This window comes from Chaetodon trifascialis, chromosome 21 (genome assembly GCF_039877785.1).
Source record: "Chaetodon trifascialis isolate fChaTrf1 chromosome 21, fChaTrf1.hap1, whole genome shotgun sequence".
Taxonomy (NCBI): Eukaryota; Metazoa; Chordata; class Actinopteri; order Chaetodontiformes; family Chaetodontidae; genus Chaetodon; species Chaetodon trifascialis.
In genome coordinates this window covers 640,002-660,000 of record NC_092076.1, presented here as the reverse complement: position 1 = coordinate 660,000, position 19,999 = coordinate 640,002, and the positions used below count along the sequence as shown (strand labels likewise).

General features: G+C 46.3%; 1 protein-coding gene across 2 annotated transcripts; it reads right to left on the bottom strand.

Moving 5' to 3' along the window:
* Positions 1–907: 907 nt before the first annotated feature.
* Positions 908–12,572, bottom strand: a1cf (apobec1 complementation factor). Of its 2 annotated transcripts, none has more exons than XM_070990337.1 (12): positions 12,471–12,572; positions 12,144–12,278; positions 11,927–12,057; positions 10,747–10,985; positions 9,046–9,210; positions 8,602–8,699; positions 8,209–8,346; positions 7,320–7,464; positions 5,442–5,680; positions 3,720–3,856; positions 3,334–3,488; positions 908–2,586 (listed from the first exon to the last, which is right to left on the bottom strand). In XM_070990337.1, the coding sequence occupies exons 1-12, from the start codon at positions 12,570–12,572 to the stop codon at positions 2,432–2,434; spliced, it is 1,839 nt and encodes a 612-aa protein (XP_070846438.1). In that variant the 3' UTR covers positions 908–2,431. The 2 variants fall into 2 exon arrangements, with proteins under 2 accessions (XP_070846438.1, XP_070846439.1); XM_070990338.1 differs by having other exon boundaries at positions 2,432–2,586; positions 5,442–5,656.
* Between the last annotated feature and the right edge of the window lie 7,427 nt (positions 12,573–19,999).

The window sequence follows — 19,999 nt, the reverse complement described above, 5'->3', positions numbered from 1 at the left end:
CTGGTTTCACTGGGACAGACAGACTCAGTGGACTGGTTTCACTGGGACAGACAGACTGGTTCCTGCTGCTCTGTGTTGGTGATGTTTTCTCTGCTCTTGAAGTGGCAGCTCTTTCGTTTCTGGCGTCTGGTGTTGTTTGTTGATCCGCTGTGGCGTCCATGGCTGCTTACTGTTTGTTTATTGGTTGTTTTTTTGCTTGTTTCCTGGTTGATTGCAGGGAGGCTCCACAGAGGACGGCTGCTGTTCATTTCTTAGTGATAATCAGATGGACACAGGCTGTGCGTCTGTCCTTTGAAGAGGACCTGATTGTCCTTTGGACGTCAGGACTCGTGCAGCGATGTTTCGCTGTTTGTTGGGTTGATGTTTGATGCAGTTTTGGCCTGAAGGTGTTTTGTCACTTTTCCATCAGTGCTTTTACTTCGACTGGAGTAAAACTCTTTGAAGTTCCAGTACTTTTACTGGTACTCTTTCCATCTCTGCATACCTTCATGTGGCTTTGATATTTCAGAATAATCAATCACAATGAAAAGATCCGCAGCCTGTTCAGTCCAGAGCTCAGAGGGCTGAAGCCTCCCGCCCCCCGCCCCCCACGGGGCTGAAGCCCCCCGCGGGGCTGAAGCTTTAACCTCAGCGACCCCACAAACAGGTGGAGGTGTTCAGGCTCAGCTTACAGGAAGTGGAAAAAGCTCCAGGTCACTCCTGACCTGAACGCTGACGTCAGCGTCTGTCCAGTCAGCTCTGGACTCTGTGGCGTCTTCTTCTCTGTCTGACTGAAGCTTCCACTTCCTGTGACAAACGTTCACAATCAGCTTTGAGGTTTTGTTGCGTGACAAAGATGAGAGACAACAAAGAGAAAATCTGCAAAATGAAGTCATTTTAAAAGAATGCAGACACAGTCGAGCCGCCGCTCCGTCACGTTTCTCACGTTCTTTATTTGGATTATGGATCATGAAACATCACAGTTTACCTTTCTGATATTAAACCTCTCCAGAATACCCACAATCCTCTCTGCTCATCACAGATCAGCACTGATTCACTTTGGCATGTTTCTTGTTTCCTGGTCAATTATGGAGGCGAGGACATTGCAAAATAACTATACAAACATCACGTGGACATTTCTCTTTTTCCTGGTATAAAAATAAGCTCTAAGTGCTTCACACACTTTAATACTGGCTCTGCTTCGGCATGTTCACAGCTCGGGTGTCAGCGCGTGGCGTCAAATGTAAAACTCCAGAAACACTTAAAGAAACAAAGACAAGGAACAAACATGAAGTCGGCTGAACGATCGCACTCAGGCGCCACTAGGAGGCGCAGCAGAGGGCCCATTTTCTCAATGAAAAGCCGATTATGAGCTCCGGTGTGATCGTTAAAAAACGGTTTATCCACCGCTGAATGCTGCAGTTTTATTTCTTTTGATGTCGTGGAAAGAGAAAATTATAAAAATCTCAGCTAAAACTAGAAAAAATCCAATCTGGGATTTTGCAGAATCGTTAAATATCGATGTTTCTGTTTGGGTCAAAGCTCCAAAGATGAGGCGAGTTTCCGGATCCCAGCTGGCCGTCTGTTTGCGTGCAGCGCAGCACGAAGACACGGAAACACCGCATCATGTTCGCAGGTACGGAGGGAAGGAAACAGCTGATTCTCACAGCCACACGAGCTTCTCGTTGACGTCAAACGCATCAGACATGACGACAGGAAGAACAGAGTGAAAGACATTTAGTCCGAGCGTTGGTCTCACGTCACCACTTTATGACACACAGGATCCCTTCAGGTACACACCATCTAAAACTACATATTCACACTTTGAAGAAGTCCAGAATGCCTCGACCGCCGGTTTAAAACCCCAAAACGTCCAAAGTTCAGCAGGATTCATTTCCTCTTGGTCTGCAGGAAAAACTCAAAAGAACTACAAATCCCATTTATCAATAACACAGGACTACAAAAAGGATGAAATAACAAAATCTATGCAGCCGGTTCAGTTTCTGAGTGCTGTAAACATACTACGAGAACACGCAAAGAAAAAGCTGCTGAAAAAACACAAAGCGATCAAATTCAAACAGCCAATCACAGGCCAGCTACTTAATCAATCACACAATAATGAGACACGTACCAACACATCATTGGAATAAAGGTGGAAAAGCAGAGACAGGTGATACGAAGACAGAAGAACGGGACAAACCGTCCCACGAGACAAAAGTCCACAGAGGTCTTGTCCCCCTGCAAACGCTGCAGGACAGCAGCCCACACGCACCTGTCTGCTGGGCGTCCTCAGGTGAGCCCGCCTCACGCAGAGGTCACGCCGCCATCAACGGCGACTTTGCTTTACCATCATCAGCCAGCCAATCAGAAAGGGAAACTTGTATAACCAATGAAAAGGCACAGAGAAGCAGGTTGGTGTGAATGCGTCCTCAGCTGAAGAGCGTCTGCTCGCCTAGAAAACGCCATATCCGTCGGTGTGGCGCGTCGCCACAGCGAAGGCGGGGTAGCCCTCGTAGGTGGTGTAGGCGGTCAGGTCCTGGCCCAGAGACACCGTCTGCTTCAGCTGGGAGGCGACGGCAGGCGAGGCCGGGCTCGCCAGAGCGTAACCTGGAGACAGACGAGACGGAGCCTCACACAGTTAACGTGTTGGAGACATTCTGAGACGCTTCGTCTTCTTCGTCTTCTGCCTTCACCTTTCATACCACAGCTACTAAAAACTCTTGATTCTGATTGGCTGGAAGGTATTCACATCCTTTACTTCAGTGAAAGTACTAATACCACACTGCAAGTACAAGTTCTGCATCCAAACCTTAATGGAGGAAAAGTCTCTGAGTACTTCCAGCAGTTTCCTGATGAGCTGCAAAAAGTACAGAAAGTGGAAAATCTCAAGTGAAGTACCTTGAGTTTGTACTTAAGTGCAGTACTTGAGTAAATGTACTTAGTTACATTGTGCAGTAGCAGTAGTACTTTTACTGCATGAGGGTAACAATACTGCCATACTTTTACTGCTAATGCTATACCTGCATGAAGCTGAGAAGACTTCTGTACTTTTACTCCAGTAACATGAATGCAGCACTTCCACCTGTGACTGAGTATTTTTAGACTGTAGTACTGAAGTACTGAAAGCGTCTAGGGTATGTGGTCATGCAGACTGTCTCACTGAGATCACTTCAAGCTGTTCAGAGGGAGGAAATCATTTTGCTCTTTGTGATGGATGATTTGAGACTGTGGATCAGGACCATGAAGCGCTGAGCCGTCAGTGGGACTGAACCTTCAGACGTGCGCCCGGCTGGAGGCTGTTAGCGGCTCGTGGAGTGAGGAGTTAGTCGACTTCGGGTACGGACCTTCACATACCTGGGAAGGCTACCGAGGCCACGGCGGCAGCAGCAGCGCAGCTGGCGTCGGCGGCGCCCTCTGTCTGCAGGCTGAGCGTCTGCAGCGTGTGTTCGGCCGCGTGGACTTTAGCTTCTTCCACAGCTGCACACAGCTTGGCGGGGGTGAAGGGGTGACTGTGGGGAGGGACAGCAGATGGAGGCAGGACCAGTATGAGAACTGTGTACTGTGGCATTGGCAGTATTAATAGTATGAGAAGTAGATTTAGAATGTTAGTAGTAGAAGTACTGGAAGATATCGGAGCAGTGACAGACGTAGCAGCAGTAGTTGCAGTAGTTGTACTAGCTGTAGATACTGCTGCAGCAGTAGGAGTACGAGGAGAGCGTGTTATGTCACTGCAGTCTTACATGTTGGGGTTCTGCGAAGCCAAAGCTGGAATGGTGATCTTATAGAGGAAGAGCTGTCTCTGGTCTGGACCAATGGCAGAGTGCAGCTGGTAGACGGGTTGACCCCAATTATTCTTCTGACACAACTCCTCCAGAACCTGACGGACAGACAGATGGAGACACAGACAGACGGACAGACAGACAGACAGACAGACAGACAGACAGACAGACAGACAGACAGACAGACAGACAGAGAGACAGAGAGACAGACAGAGAGACGGACAGACGGACAGATGGACAGGCAGATGGAGACACAGACAGACAGACAGACAGACAGACAGACAGACAGACAGACAGACAGACAGACAGACAGACAGACAGACGGACAGATGGACAGGCAGATGGAGACACAGACAGACGGACAGACAGACAGACAGAGAGACGGACAGACGGACACGCAGATGGAGACACAGACAGACAGACAGACAGATGGACAGACAGAGAGACGGACAGACAGACAGACAGGCAGGCAGACAGACAGACAGACAGACAGACAGACAGACAGACAGACGGACAGATGGACAGGCAGATGGAGACACAGACAGACAGACAGACAGATGGACAGACAGAGAGACGGACAGACAGACAGACAGACAGACGGACAGACAGACAGACAGACAGACAGACAGACAGACAGACGGACAGATGGACAGACAGAGAGACGGACAGACAGACAGACAGACAGACAGACAGACAGACAGACAGACAGACAGACAGACAGACAGATGGACAGACAGAGAGACAGACAGACAGACAGAAGTCAGATGGGTCAAGAACGAAAAGTGCTGCTAACCAGGAGGTTTGTTTCCAACCAGTCTGACTGTTCTGTTTCTGGAGTTCGTCGGACTTCTTTGTACTGACATCATTGTGATCGTCCATCCGTTATTGGTCCTTATCCAGGACTGGCTCTCAGGAAACTAACGTCCACACATGTCTCTCCACTGCCAGTTCTTCCAGCTCTTCCTGGAGGATCTAAATACAGATGGACCAGATGTCACTCAGACCTCCACAGGGAGGCGGCTGGGAGGAGCTCGGATTAGATGCTGAACCATCTCAACTGGTTCCATTGAGCATGAAGGAGTCTGGGCTCCTCACCTGGTCTATAGGACTGAACCAGGCACCTTCCCAAGGAGACTCATTTGGACACCTGTATCAGTGACCTCACTCTTTTGGTCATTACCAAAAGTACAGACCACAGGTGATGAAGGTGATGAGTAGACCTCTCATCCAGTACAGCACCGGAGTGATCCACAGTGATCCACATGCAGGGATGGCTTCTGATGGCAAGTTCCACTTTGGATCTGGCTCCAAGAAAAAATATCATCTGCATACCTGCATCCTTTGAGCCCTGCAGCCTGCAGACCCTTTGCTGCCTCTGACAGTGCAGACGTGTCCACCTTGTGACGCCCCCTCTACTGATGGTGCTCATTCCCACACCCTCCTTCTATCCCTTTATTTGTGTTGATTTTACTTTCAGTAAAGACATCTGGAGCGCTTGTGGTCACACAAGGACTGAATGTCTCACAGGAACCGACAGCATCATCGAACTGGACTGTGATCCTACATCTCAGCAAGTAATGTGATGAGTACAACATGATAACTAATAGACAAAGCTGCAAAAAGAAGGCGTTGGTCATGACGTTCCGGTATTAACCCTGCTGGTTCTCAGGTGTGCTCTGTTACCTGTGGTGCAGGTTTGATGGCGGTGGGCTTCAGGCTCATGGCAGCAGGGTTCATGGGGGTCAGCTCCATCCCCGGCAGCAGGTCATACAGTTTCTCCTCTGACTGCTTGTCGGCCTTCAGGCCATAGGAAGCGCCGCCGCCTCGTCCCATGGCTCCGACCCCAGCCGCATAGGCCAGGTAGCCCCGCCCACCCAGCCCCCGCACCCCGGCAGCCCCTACAGGTACAGTCATGTAAATTTCTACAGGAGACCGAAAAGGCAGTGAAATCAATCAAATCACCGGAAATCAACCGGGAGAAGAATCACACACAGACAATTAATCAATCAGAGTGAACAGGTACAGTGGTAGCCATGGTAACAGAACTCCACCTGACACCACCCAGTGTCAGCACTACAGCGGTCATCAAGCTAACAGTGCATCTAGCTATAATTCACTGAGGATTCATTGATTCATTTTCCAGCTTTTAATGCTTTAAACGGTTTTTATTAGATTTCATGTTTCATTGACGTCTTAAAGTTTCACTTCTGATTCTCTGGATCATTTTGATTCCTGTTAAAACAACATTCAAATCATTTAGAAGGACAGTGTTTATTTCTGGGCCATCTTGATTAGATACAGTTGGACTTTTAAAGCAGTAAAAGCAGATCAGGAGGTTAAACAGGTGAATTGACCGTTCCAAAAGCCCCACCCCTCTTAGTTACTGTTGCTACGTCTGTCTCTCATACAGTTTATGACAATGATGCTGATGATGATGCTGATGATGATGATGATGATGATGATGATGATGATGATGGTGGTGGTGGTCGATTTATTGCATTCATTGTCATCATTTTTGAGAGAATGACTCCTTGATTTCAGACAAACGTAGAAACTGACCATCAGTTTTACTGAAATGACAACTGTCGCTAACAGAGTTCATCAAATGTAGCTAACTCACAAATTAAGCTAGCATTAGCTTCACGAGATGGTTTAAAACTGTCTCCAGCTGGCGTTTTAATGTTTCGATTTGATATTAATATGACTTTAAAAAGGTCTTAAATATGAGCCTGTGTATACAAATTCCAAGTCCAACCTGGGGCCCTTTGGTGCACGTCATGCTAACAGACGGCTAAAGCTAACAGCTCCCATGTAAAAAGTCACCATCCACAGTAGATATGAAGTACATGGAAATAAGAAAGCAGCATTGTTGCTGTATGGCAGTGCAGAGCTAGTTAGCCCAAGTATTAAAAACCGTATGATAAGAAAAATGTAGAACCAGACTGACATGAAACTGTTTAGTTTCTCTGCACCTTTTTGGATTTTTAACTCCACTTTTGTTCGGCAGTTGTTGGAGGAATGTTGGACAGGTTACTGTAAAATCTTGAAGAAATTTCCCAAATTGGAATCAGTAAAGTCTAAGTCTAATTTTCAATAAAGATCAATACAGAGTCGCTAACTTTAGCATAACTCTGCTCGCATCCAGGACCAGCTTCCTCACAGAGGGAGAAAACTACACAGTGAACTACCCATTGAGACACTTTTATTCTGGTTTTATTGAGACTTAAAAAGGACCCGAACACCTGCTGGGATGAGTTACGCTGGCTAAACTATGATTGAACAGCTGCTGTTTGGGGGAGGGGTTTAGCGAATGGTCAATTCACCGAGAGGAATCTATCTGATCGTCGATACGTCCATCCTGTCCACTGAAAACCCTTGAACATTGAACGTTTGGAGATTCTGAGAGCAGCAGTTTGCTTTGAAAGGCTAATCATGTGAAATAATGTGAAATATTGTTGATCAGCTGAAAGTTGAGCTCAGACTCACTGAATCACAAGGTCTGACTTTTTTTTGCACCAGTTGAAAACACTGACATTGAGGTAAACGAATGTGCATCCTCACCTCTGACAGACGGCGTCCTGATCAAACCTCGACCTCCAACGTGAGCTTTGGCCGGCGGGAAGCGGAACTGACCTGGTATGGCAGCGTAGGCCTGAGGGGCGTAAAACACGGGCGGACCGAGATACGCTGCTGAGGGGTCGTACACCTGGAGGAGGGGGAGACGAGTGCTCACATTCCTCTCTGGTGGAGGATACATCTAAATGTCGATTTCATCATCAGCTCAAAGTTTTGGATTTTGTCTGAAACATCTCAGCAGCTTCTGGATGGACATTTTCTACATTCATGCTCCTCAGAGGACAAATTCAACTGCTGATCCTGATGTTTTTTCTAGCGCCACCATGAGGCTCACATTTGTAGTTGTGAGTGAAACATCTGGACAGCCGTTGGACAGCCGTTGGACAGCCATTGGACAGCCGTTGGACAGGGTGACAGACCTCAGTTAAGTGAGACAGGTGAAGTTAAAAGGTTTGATCTTGTTATGGTCTGTCTTTGTCTTTTCATCAAGATGTTTGTTTCTGCTGGAGTTTCTTCTCTTAACGATACTGATATGAATTAACGTCTTTGGACATCAGTTACCTTCCTGTCTCTTTACGGTGTAATGATGTAAACTGTCCACTAGATGGTGCATTCAGGGCCGACCTTCTCTTTAATCTGACAGATGGCCTGAAAATCTTTATTTCTTTTAAGATGTCCCTGAAACTTGAAAAGCCCTTCAACTATTCACACTTAGCTGTACATGGTAGACTGTCTCCATTGTCCTGATAGTCCCACAGTCCCACATTAAGGTTAGAGGACAACTATAAACAATTCACTTCAGTCTGATGGTGTCTTTTCCTCCACCTGAACAAATGCTGTTGTCCATCAGATATTTTGAGATGAGGACTTGTACCTGTCCCAGAGTGTAGGCGGTGTAGTCAGTCTGCACAAGAGATGCTCCCCGTCCTCCTGTCCCTCTGGTGTAACGGACATAACTGTCCTTGTCCACTGGCTTGGCCAGTGTCACCTCAATAGGAGAGCCGTCCACCACCTGCAGGCAGGAAAACAGGTGTCTTTGTACAATAACTCACATGCATCAGTATTTAGACCATCTATGTCAGTAAAAGTACTAATACCACGCTGTGAAAATGCTCCAATACAAGTAAAAGTTCTGCATTCAAAACCTTACTGCAGTAAAGTACTATCGGCTAAATGTACTCTAAGTACTTAAAGGAAACTCCTTAAAGTACTTAAAGGAAACTTTTTCCTGGAAAATCAAACTTCCTGTTGAACATCAGCTGCTGACCTTTCCATTGAGTGCATTCATGGCGTTGATGGCGTCGTCTCTCTGAGTGAAATGGACGAAGGCATAGTCTCTGATCTTCTTCACCCGCTCCACTGCACCTGTAGCATAAGAAACTCTTCAGTAAAGTCAAGTTTGGATCTTTATTCAGTCTCCTGGAACTAAAACGTTCTGATGCTCTGAATTTATTTTTACACATATAATAATATAATTATAAGGGTCCTAAACTGGATCCCTGTGGTACACCACCTTATATGAACTGTGTTTGAAGCCCAAACATACTACATGTTTCTCTTTACATCCAAAGTCATTAAATCCCTTAAAAAATCTATTTGCAGGGATGAAAAACTTGCTGCTGATCAATAATCCATCACTTTATCGTCCCTGTTGGTGCATTCATGGACACTCCGACATCTGAGCTCTGAGAGCTGACTGTGGCGTTAATACCTGGTCTGAGGCTGTTAAACTCTTTCTCAATGGTCTCCTCTGTGGTCTGCAGCATCAGGTTCCTGACATACAGTATCTTGACAGTCGCCATGGTGTCCTCGTCCACCTCCACCTCAGGCTCCGCCCAGTCCACAGCGATGGCGTGACCCCACAGCTGAATACGACCTGAGAGAGAGAACAGGTCGGACTCATCCCGCTCTTTTCACCTTTAATGTCTCTATGAATGTGACAGTTTGATTGATGTTGCCTTCAGGTTACACTGGAGATGGGAAAGCAGTGCACACAGATTAGCTCACGGTGCATGAACCATGGTTTGGCATAGACCCTCAGTTTTGAAGCATTTTGGCATTTTTGTCACTTTTTTAAAATATGTTTACATTAAACTATTAAACTGTGACTCACTGGCTGTAAATCTTACTGTTACTGTTTCTGCATTTATACCTTTACAAGTATTGTCCATCAAGACACATGTTGATATTAGCTGCAGGGGCTAACCCAGCTAGCATTGAGCCTTTGCCAGAGTTTTTCAATTGGAAATCATTTAAGAGTTTATGTTCCAAACGTGTTCTGACGTCAACCTGATAAACATGTATTCAGCAGGATTTCTTTGGTTACAGCGAGTCTTGACTGAGCCAAACATCTTGTACTTAAACATCTGTACTATTACAAAAGAACCAGCAGCATCCACAGTTCACTCTGTCCGGCTTCATGTTGCACAAACATTCGTGTTACACAAACAATCTTCTTGTGTCAAAGCAATAGCAAAGCTTCTTTATCTTATCATGCAGATTTCAGCTTCACCTCAGGGAGACGCAGCACTTCTTTATCACACTGACTGATAAAATACTTTGTCCATGAAGTGTTTTTAGAGTGAAACATTTGAGTCTTTAGTCTCATGTACAACACACTGGAACTGGAAGCAAACACAGATGTTCGAGTGTCTTTATGGTTGTTCTGATAGCTGCAGAACAGAGTTTATCTCATCATCCACCCATCAAAGCTCTCCCTCCATTGGACACGGACCCAGTGACAGAGGCTGTGATTGGCTACTGATAATGCAGTCCTGCAGTCAGCCAACAGGAGACTTTGACTTTTATGTTGTGTTTTCTTTTATGAGGTGTTTGGCACTTTAATGGGTAAAGCTGCTTGACTGCTTGGCAGCTTAGAAATAATCTGTCAGTTAAACCATTTAGTTCATCTCAGCAGTCACTGCTGATGCATTCAAGGATGCTCCAGTATTTGAAATTTGTTTCAAACCTTTTTAGCCGAGCTAGCAGCATAATTCAGTAATCGGCCCGCGGGCGGTTCGGTCCTTTACTCATGATAAGATATCTGAACAGCTAAGTGGCTTGTGATGAGATTTGTTCAGACGTTCATGCTCCTCTCCGGATGAACTGTAATAACTTTATTGATCCTCTGACTTTTCATCTTGCGCCACCTTCAGGTCAACATGTTAGTGTGTCCAATATGAGCAAATACCAGCAGAACTAATGCCATCCCCATCAGCCTCAGCTGGACTTTGTGTGCTAACTAGCAAATGTTAGCATGCTAACGTGCTAAACAAAGACAGCAAACATGGTAAACATTACACCTGCTAAACATCAGCATGTTAGCATCTTGATGTTAGCATATTGCTCAGAGCATTGCTGTGTCTACGTGCAGCCCCACAGAGCTGCTAGCATGACTGAGGACGGTGTTTACCTGGCAGCAGTTTGCGGCGGGCCATGGCAGCCGCTCGGTGGCTCTCGTACTCGACGAAGGCAAAGCCTCGGTTCTTGGATTTGTCGGCGGCGCTGGGGTACACGATGACGTCCATGACCCCGTCAGTGACCTTCCTCATCTCAGACAGGATCTCCTCGCGCTTCTTGGTTTTGGGAATCCCGCCCACAAACAGGCGGCAGTTGTCGACGCTGGCACAAACTCCGAGGAGGCGACCGTTTCTGTCGGACAGAAGAGCAGCACAGCGGTGAGTTAAAAATGACAATCACATTTACAGTCAAATTAAAAAAGATAACTTCTAATTAAACATTGAATCTGCAGCTGTGCTCGGTGGCTGATGGTGGTTCCAGTCACTGGTTCCAGTCTGGATCGTGTCCAGACTTTGTTCATGTCAGACAGTAATGATCTGCCCTGCAAAGATCATTTTTAACTGCTTGTGTCTGTCACTCATAAAAAAGACCAGAAATTCATTTTAGCTCATTTTCAGGTTGGAGGTGAAAGTTGGGAACGTTAAAAAGTTTCAGTAAAAGCTGATTAATAAACTTAAAGCTGGAGTTATTGTAGACTTTCATTTCTTGTAAATCTTTAGAGGCAAACCTCATGAGATAAGACACTCAAAGGCCTTTGGATTCAGTGAGTGGATTAAATACTGGGTTGGGTTCAGGACGTTGGCAGTTGTCATTTTTCTTGTGGTGTCTGAGGCTAACGTGTTCCTCTGTGATTGAGCTTATTGAAGGGTTGTTGCTATGCTGATGCTACATGTTCTGGGTGCTTCTACCTTTGTTTTGAAGCGGCTCATAAAGTGTTTGCAGTGTTTGTGCATGTCTGGCTGGATGGTTCCTTGAAGATCAGTGGTGTGGTTTTGTGGTCATGAGGTTGCTCTGGGTGGTTGGAACGTGTTGCTAGGTGATTGCTAGGGTGTCGTTGGGTGTTGCTTGGATGTTCTTTGCTGCCATTGGTCCTTGCAGCTGCTCATTAGCATTTGTTTGGCACAGATGTGGCTTCCAGGCTGTTTAACAGAAGATTGACACTTATGTCCTTCTGTCAACATGGATGAAGGCAGCGCTCGCCAGGCTGACGAGGACTTTGTTTACAGTGGTAATGCGGCTCATGATGCCTTTTGATGTTTTTGGTTGTGTTGTCTGGGAGGTCTGAACCTGACCTGATCTCATAATTGTTGAGCTGCTTCATGGCAGCTTTGGCCTCCTGTTTGGTGCTGAAGGTGACGAAGGCGTAACCTCGGTTGTTCCCGTTGAAGTCCATCATCATCCTCACCTCGTAGATCTTCCCAAACTGGAGTCGGGAATGGAGAAATATCAGAAGATATGAGAGCAACATGCAAACCTGTCAGACAGCAGCCAGAAAACTCCCTGTCTCACCTTCTCACAGAGTGGGACCAGTTCGTCCTCAAACAGATCTCTTGGTAGCTTCCCCACAAAGATCTCGCTGCCTCTTTCTGGCGGTGGGCCGTCCCAGTCAGGCGGTGGGCCGCCGTACCGCCGCTGGCCGTTCTCCTGAAACAAACCCCCAAAAACAACAGATAAGTTAAAAAACACACACCAAAAGTGCGCTTCAACATCCATTTTCTGACACTGTAACCTCTGAGGATCAGGCATCAACCAGCGGCTGAAGATCAGTGGAGTCACGTGTTTCAGATGACAGCAGGTGAGGTTAGAGGTCAGCAGCGTTCAGCTGCAGCTTCTTACCTGCTGCAGTTGATATCCTGTGCGCTGCATGAGCGCCCGCAGTGCCGCCTCCTTCTGCGTCCCCGTCAGTCCGTCCCCGCTTGCTTTCTGATTGGATTCCATTGGGTGTGATTGACAGCGATATGTAAATCAGCGAAATTAGGGGTGCTCACTGGAAAACAGAGGGAAACGACGACATTTGAAATAGGGTTACAGATGTCGTGTTTTTAATGATGCTAACTGTGTGATTGGCGAGCGGGATGACCCTGACGAAGACAGCTTCGTTCTCAGGTGTCCCCCCCGTCAAATACAGGTGAGGTAACCCCGGGAGGCGTCCGCTGTGACTGCGTGTCCTCACAGAACTGAACTCTGCTGATCCTCCGGCTGTTTTCCCGCTCTGAACCTCAGATACGAGTCGTGTTTTGAAGCGAGCGACAGGGAGGTCAAGGTCTGCTCTGTAATCATTGACAGAGACTCTGGACAGGCTGCAGCCCGACTGTCTGACTCTGACTGGCTGAGTGGAGTCCATTTATTGAACACACACACACACACACACACACACACACACACACACACACACACACACACACACACACTACACTGTTAAACTTAGGAAGCCCTCAGTGACGTCATGTAAGCGTCAACCTGAAACCCTGAATCCACTAAACGTCCTCACTTTTTAAAAATGTACCACCTCAGATTTCAGTACACTTTATTTACATGAATGTGTTTCAGCCATTATTTCAAAAGCAGCCATGTGACGTCACGTGACCATGAGAACAACGAGCAAACATCATGTATTCTGACATCCTGATAAACTGACTTACGTGGTTTCACCATTTATACAAAGGCTGGCGGCAGTCAGGAGTAAATCACGTTAATTTCGTGAGCATTGATCAGCGATTAGCATTCTTAAATTAGCACATTCTATTTTCATTGACTTGTTTTTGTGATCGGTGAAGCAGCCGTCAGTCAGCAGACCTTCAGTTTGAACCACTGAACAAATAAAAGATGGACAGGCGGTCACAGATCTGAGATCAGGCTGTCTCCTCTGTCTGCCACACTCACTGCAGCGCCACATGTGGATTCATCCGCCGGTGAAAATAGTCCCAGCAGGCTTTATTTCCTCCTGTTTGTCTGATAAACAGCTGTTTGAGGAGATTGATGAAACTTTTTAAATTAAACTCAACTAAATTAAATGTTTGTGAGGAGTTTTTAAAGACGTCTTTCAAGTCCTCAATGAGCCGCAGACAGACAACTTCTAGAATTACAGCAGAATGAGCATTTATAGTGTTTGTTGAAATAAAATCTGCAGCTTCTCTGACAGAAGGAGAAACACACACACACACACACAAACACACACACACACACACACACACACACTCTTTTCTGTTTAATTTCAAAGAGAAACTGAGCAGCGAAAATGAGAGATGAGCACTTCACATCAGAGATGGAGGGACAAAAGAAAACAGAGAGGTCAAAGGTCACAAGATGATGATGATTGCGGTTTGTTTTCGTAACAGCTACGCACACACGCACACACACACACACACACACACACACACACACACACACAGCCTCTTTGCTTGCTGTAAACATGTTTGAATCGACTGACTGACCCCCTTCACATTAAAAGCATTTCACTGGTGAGTTGACTTTTATTATGAAGTAGTCACAGGAAGTGCTGTGTGTTTCACTCAGCTCTGCTCTGACTGCTGAATGCTTAAAATGAGCAGCAGAAACTAAACGTGTGACAGCGAATCAGAGTGCATGCAGAATGTTTCTCTGAATAACGAATCAAAGGAGTTCAAACGTGTCTGAAACAGTTTAAAGGTGACCTGAGAGTCTGCTGGAGCACAAACAGCAGCTGACATCCACCAATCAATAGTGCTGATAGAGGGGCGGTTCTCACTCACACACACACACACACACACACACACACACACACACACACACACTGATTGTGAAACTGTTGTGGCCTCCAGCTAAAGATTATCTGAATCTGTCTGTTTTCTTTTTATTGATCGATTAACAATTTTCCCCCCAAAAACAGAGAAATGCTTGTTTTTACTTTAAAGGGTCACTTTGATGTGAAACTGAGAAAAGCAGTGAATCCTCACCAAGAAGCTGAAACTATGGAAGCCCATTTATGCCAAAACAAAGAATTGCAACTAATGAGAATGACAATGCGTTTGGAAGATAATGAGCTAACACAACATTTCTGTCCGTTTAACTTTGAAAGGATTTTTTCTTCTCCTGAGAAATCCAGACGTTCTGTTAAAATCATGATGATGATGATGATGATGATGATGATGATGATGATGAAAATGGTATTAAATCATTTTGAGTCAAATGTTTCAGTGAACATTAAGAGACATGAAGTCAAAATTATGAGTAGATTTGAAGTTTAACTTTCTGTCAAACACAATAAGTCAGATTTGACTTTATCCAATCAGACGAGGCAGAATCGGCTCAAAGGCCAATCAGATGTTTGACATTCAGTCTCATTTCTGACAGAAGTCACTTAAAGAATTTACAGTAGTTTTTCTTTTATCGTCTCTTTTCGAGTCAACTTTAAATCTTTATGTGACTTTCTGTCCACAGCTCTTTGAGCTGGGACCAAACTGAAGAATCAAGTAGCATAAAAGTCAGTTTTCTGCTCAATCATTTAAACCTTTCTTCATTTGTCTTTCTGACTCCATCTTTACAAAGAATCCAAACTTTATTCAAACTGTCAGGACTTTACACTTTGTGTGAAATTACGTCTTTTACATTTTCTAGTCATAGTTTTACTTTGTTCAACTCATAAATCAAACTGGACACAAACACCAGCCTCCATCTTTAGACCCCTCGTGTGGATGAAATAAATAAATCAATAAATAAAATAAAACTCTTTCTTCAGGACAGAGAAGCAGATTTTTTCTTCCAGATGAACCAGATAAACCAGCGTTTTACTGACAAATGACTAAACTGATCAATCAGTGTCTTTGATGATTGATAAAGTATTGATTTTAAACTAATCACATGTATTTGAATGGCATCCTGTCTCTTGAGTCAGCTGTCATGTTAGCCCCGCCCCTACACAGCCACGATTGACAGCTGTGGGTTTCATTCACACGGTCAGTGAGCTCCTACGATTCCCAGCATGCCGTTCCACAAACTGGCCTTATCAGCCTGCTTCAGCTCTGTCACCTTGATTTCAGTGTTCGGTCGGTTAATTATTCATCTTCATCCTCTTTAACACCACTGACACTTGAATAAAGTTGTACCTTGTGTTCAGTGCTAATTAGCATATGTTAGCATGCTAACACGCTAACCTCTCTGATGGTCTGGATCACTTCTTTTTACCTTCTGTTTCATTCTGCGATGAACGAACCAACATGCCGGAGGCGACCTCGAGCCAATCAGCTCCAACGACAGAACGCACAGGAAGAAGCTGTCAACCATCACAAACGCCGCAGTCTGTTCTCAGCTAACGAGCCGCTCGCTAACCTGTCGGCTAACGAGCCGCTCGCTAACCTGTCGGCTGCTTGGTCTGCTTTTACATTTTATGAGTAAACTTTGTGGATAGCATGTCTGAACTCTCACTGAAAAGTACTTTCACAGTTATTTTACAATGTTTTTATTGTTATTTTGAACGCAGAACTTTTTCTAAAATCAAATAAAATAAAGGATCGAAGTGTTTTTAAGATGTTTCTAATCTGTAAAAAGCCTTGAAATAGACTAAATACCATGAAAAGCTCCTCTGAAGTTGTACTTCAAAATGGCCATAAATGAAGTACTTTTTTTACAGGATTCAGCCAAATTCAGAAAGAATTGAAGGAAAATACTGTTTATGAAGGCGTTTCTTTGGTTTAAGGAGGTTTAAGATCAAAACATCTGAATTTTTTTTTTTTATTTGAACCTTTAAACTTCACAGAAAACCTGTTAAAATATAACAAAATGTTAAGTACCTCTGTGTACTCTGACTTGTAATGGAGGTGTTTACTCTGTTGGATTACTATTTTTACTTCTGTCTGTTTCATGATAAAGGTTAATTGATTCATAAACAGCTTTCTCACCTTTTGGTAATTTAATTTAAACCCCTTAAACTTCACAGAAAACACGTTAATATAAAAAATACTTGAAATACTTTTTTTATCTGTTAGTTCTTTTTACAAAGTGACGTTTTGAAGGCAGGATTTTACTGCTTCATGTGGCAGTTTTACAGCATCTGAGTACTTTTTCTGGTATTTCATGAAAAGGTTGAATTTAAAACATCTTCGTTCAGACCAGCGCTGACTCTCGGGGTCGAGAGACACTCACTCTCTCTCTCTCTCTCTCTCTCTCTCTCTCTCTCTCTCTCTCTGTTATAACATGTTATTCCTGCTCGGCCTGTTTGTTCAGTTAACCACGTTCAGCCTCTCTGACGGCTTCTGTTCATCACACACCAGCGAAGAAGAGTGGCTGAACGACACTCACTCGACATCCTCGCTCTTTTTTTGCTTTAAATAAAATTAAAATCCAGAAAATTTTGTTTCTTTCGATGGAAAACAGAAAAACTCACCTGAGCAATTTCAGAGATCACCTCCCTCCGATCAGAGCTGTGTCATTCTGAAGGCTGAGTGTGTGTGTGTCACTGTGTGTGTGTTCACGTGTCATCAGGGGCCTCAGTGTGTGTGTGTGTGTGTGTGTGTGTGTGTGTGTGATCACATCATATCAAACTCCAAAGGTTCACTGTCTTGGTGTTAGCTTTACGAGCTGGCCGGTGTTAATGTTTAACCTGCTGCTATCTGTGGACACACACACACACACACACACACACACACACACACACACACACACACGCACACACGCATATACACAAATATAACACACACCAAACCAGCAGGACTATACGTGTGTGTGTGTGTGTGTGTGTGCGCGCGCGCGTGCGTGTTGCAGGAGGCCTTTGACCGACAGAGTGCTCTCCAAAGGTCTCTTCACCTCAGAACACACACACACACACACACACACACACGCACGGGGAAAGCATGGCAGCTGTTAACTTTGCCACTTTCTTCTGTCGACGTCGTCTTGTTAAATAAAGTTAAATACAATAAAATCTGCCTTAAATGATGCGTTTACGGCTCCACTGAGTTACTGGTTTTCCTGCACTGGGTCACATGACTCTGTGTGACGTTCAGGTGTCTCAGCTCGCTTCAGTCGTCACATAGCGAGCTTATTAGCACACTTCCCAGCATGCATTTCATTTGCATTGAATTCTCCAGAGAGCTGCGTTCGAACTCAGCCGTGATGCGGTGTTACGTGAGCTCGTGGAGCTCGTGGAGCTCGTGAAGCTAGCTCTCTCTCTCTGGCTGCTGCAGATGCTGCAGATGCTGCAGATGCTTCACGCAGCCGGTGGATCAATAACCAGATCCAGAGCTTCAGCAGCAGAACAGCTGAGCGCAGCCGCCGCTGTTTGCTGCCGCAGTGACGTGACGTGATGTTAGTTTCAGAGTTTAACGTTCATCGACTCACTGACATCTTTACTGTAGAGATCTGCTTCATTTCTTCACGCTGCATCAGTTTCTGATTCTAATGGTTTAATGACACCTTCAGTGTGAGCAGACATGTTCGTGTGATGGACACAAACATCCAGCTGTCAATCATCCAGCAGCTGAGGAGACACACATATACACAGCGTCTCCTGTCGTGTGTCAGCTGTGTTCTTGTCACGTTCTGCTTGACGTTCTCTTCAGCTGAGCAGACCTTCAGGACAGAGTCCACAGACAGAGTCCACAGACAGAGTCCACAGAGTCCACAGACAGAGTCCACAGGCGGAGTCCACAGAGTCCACAGACAGAGTCCACAGAGTCCACAGAGTCCACAGACAGAGTCCACAGGTGGAGTCCACAGAGTCCACAGACAGAGTCCACAGACAGAGTCCACAGACAGAGTCCACAGAGTCCACAGACAGAGTCCACAGACAGAGTCCACAGGCAGAGTCCACAGAGTCCACAGACAGAGTCCACAGAGTCCACAGACAGAGTCCACAGGCGGAGTCCACAGAGTCCACAGACACTGTCCACAGACAGAGTCCACAGACAGAGTCCACAGACAGAGTCCACAGGCGGAGTCCACAGAGTCCACAGACAGAGTCCACAGGCGGAGTCCACAGAGTCCACAGACAGAGTCCACAGACAGAGTCCACAGACAGAGTCCACAGACAGAGTCCACAGAGTCCACAGACAGAGTCCACAGAGTCCACAGACAGAGTCCACAGGTGGAGTCCACAGAGTCCACAGACAGAGTCCACAGACAGAGTCCACAGAGTCCACAGACAGAGTCCACAGACAGAGTCCACAGGCAGAGTCCACAGAGTCCACAGACAGAGTCCACAGAGTCCACAGACAGAGTCCACAGGCGGAGTCCACAGAGTCCACAGACAGAGTCCACAGAGTCCACAGACAGAGTCCACAGGCGGAGTCCACAGAGTCCACAGACAGAGTCCACAGAGTCCACAGTCAGAGTCCACAGACAGAGTCCACAGAGTCCACAGACAGAGTCCACAGACGGAGTCCACAGAGTCCACAGACAGAGTCCACAGGCGGAGTCCACAGAGTCCACAGACAGGGTCCACAGAGTCCACAGACAGAGTCCACAGGCGGAGTCCACAGAGTTCACAGATAGAGTCCACAGGCGGAGTCCACAGAGTCCACAGACAGAGTCCACAGAGTCCACAGACGGAGTCCACAGACAGAGTCCACAGACAGAGTCCACAGACGGAGTCCACAGACAGAGTCCACAGACGGAGTCCACAGAGTCCACAGAGTCCACAGAGTCCACAGACAGAGTCCACAGGTGGAGTCCACAGGTGGAGTCCACAGGTGGAGTCCACAGACGGAGTCCACAGAGTCCACAGACAGAGTCCACAGACAGAGTCCACAGACAGAGTCCACAGAGTCCACAGACGGAGTCCACAAACGGAGTCCACAGAGTCCACAGAGTCCACAGACAGAGTCCACAGGTGGAGTCCACAGACGGAGTCCACAGAGTCCACAGACAGAGTCCACAGACAGAGTCCACAGAGTCCACAGACGGAGTCCACAGGCGGAGTCCACAGAGTCCACAGACGGAGTCCGCAGAGTCCACAGACAGAGTCCACAGGCAGAGTCCACAGAGTCCACAGACAGAGTCCACAGAGTCCACAGACAGAGTCCACAGGCGGAGTCCACAGAGTCCACAGACAGAGTCCACAGACAGAGTCCACAGAGTCCACAGACAGAGTCCACAGGCGGAGTCCACAGAGTCCACAGACAGAGTCCACAGAGTCCACAGTCAGAGTCCACAGACAGAGTCCACAGAGTCCACAGACAGAGTCCACAGACGGAGTCCACAGAGTCCACAGACAGAGTCCACAGGTGGAGTCCACAGAGTCCACAGACAGGGTCCACAGAGTCCACAGACAGAGTCCACAGGCGGAGTCCACAGAGTTCACAGATAGAGTCCACAGGCGGAGTCCACAGAGTCCACAGACAGAGTCCACAGAGTCCACAGATGGAGTCCACAGACAGAGTCCACAGACAGAG

Bases quoted from the DNA above. Each gene is read 5' to 3' on its own strand.
- a1cf (XM_070990337.1), bottom strand. From the start codon at position 12,572: ATGGAATCCAATCAGAAAGCAAGCGGGGACGGACTGACGGGGACGCAG. The intron at 10,986-11,926 runs GTCAGGTTCAGA...TCTGTCCGACAG, and splicing joins CTCAACAATTATGAGATCAG to AAACGGTCGCCTCCTCGGAG. The intron at 8,347-8,601 runs GTCAGCAGCTGA...TCCTGCCTGCAG, and splicing joins TGAATGCACTCAATGGAAAG to GTGGTGGACGGCTCTCCTAT.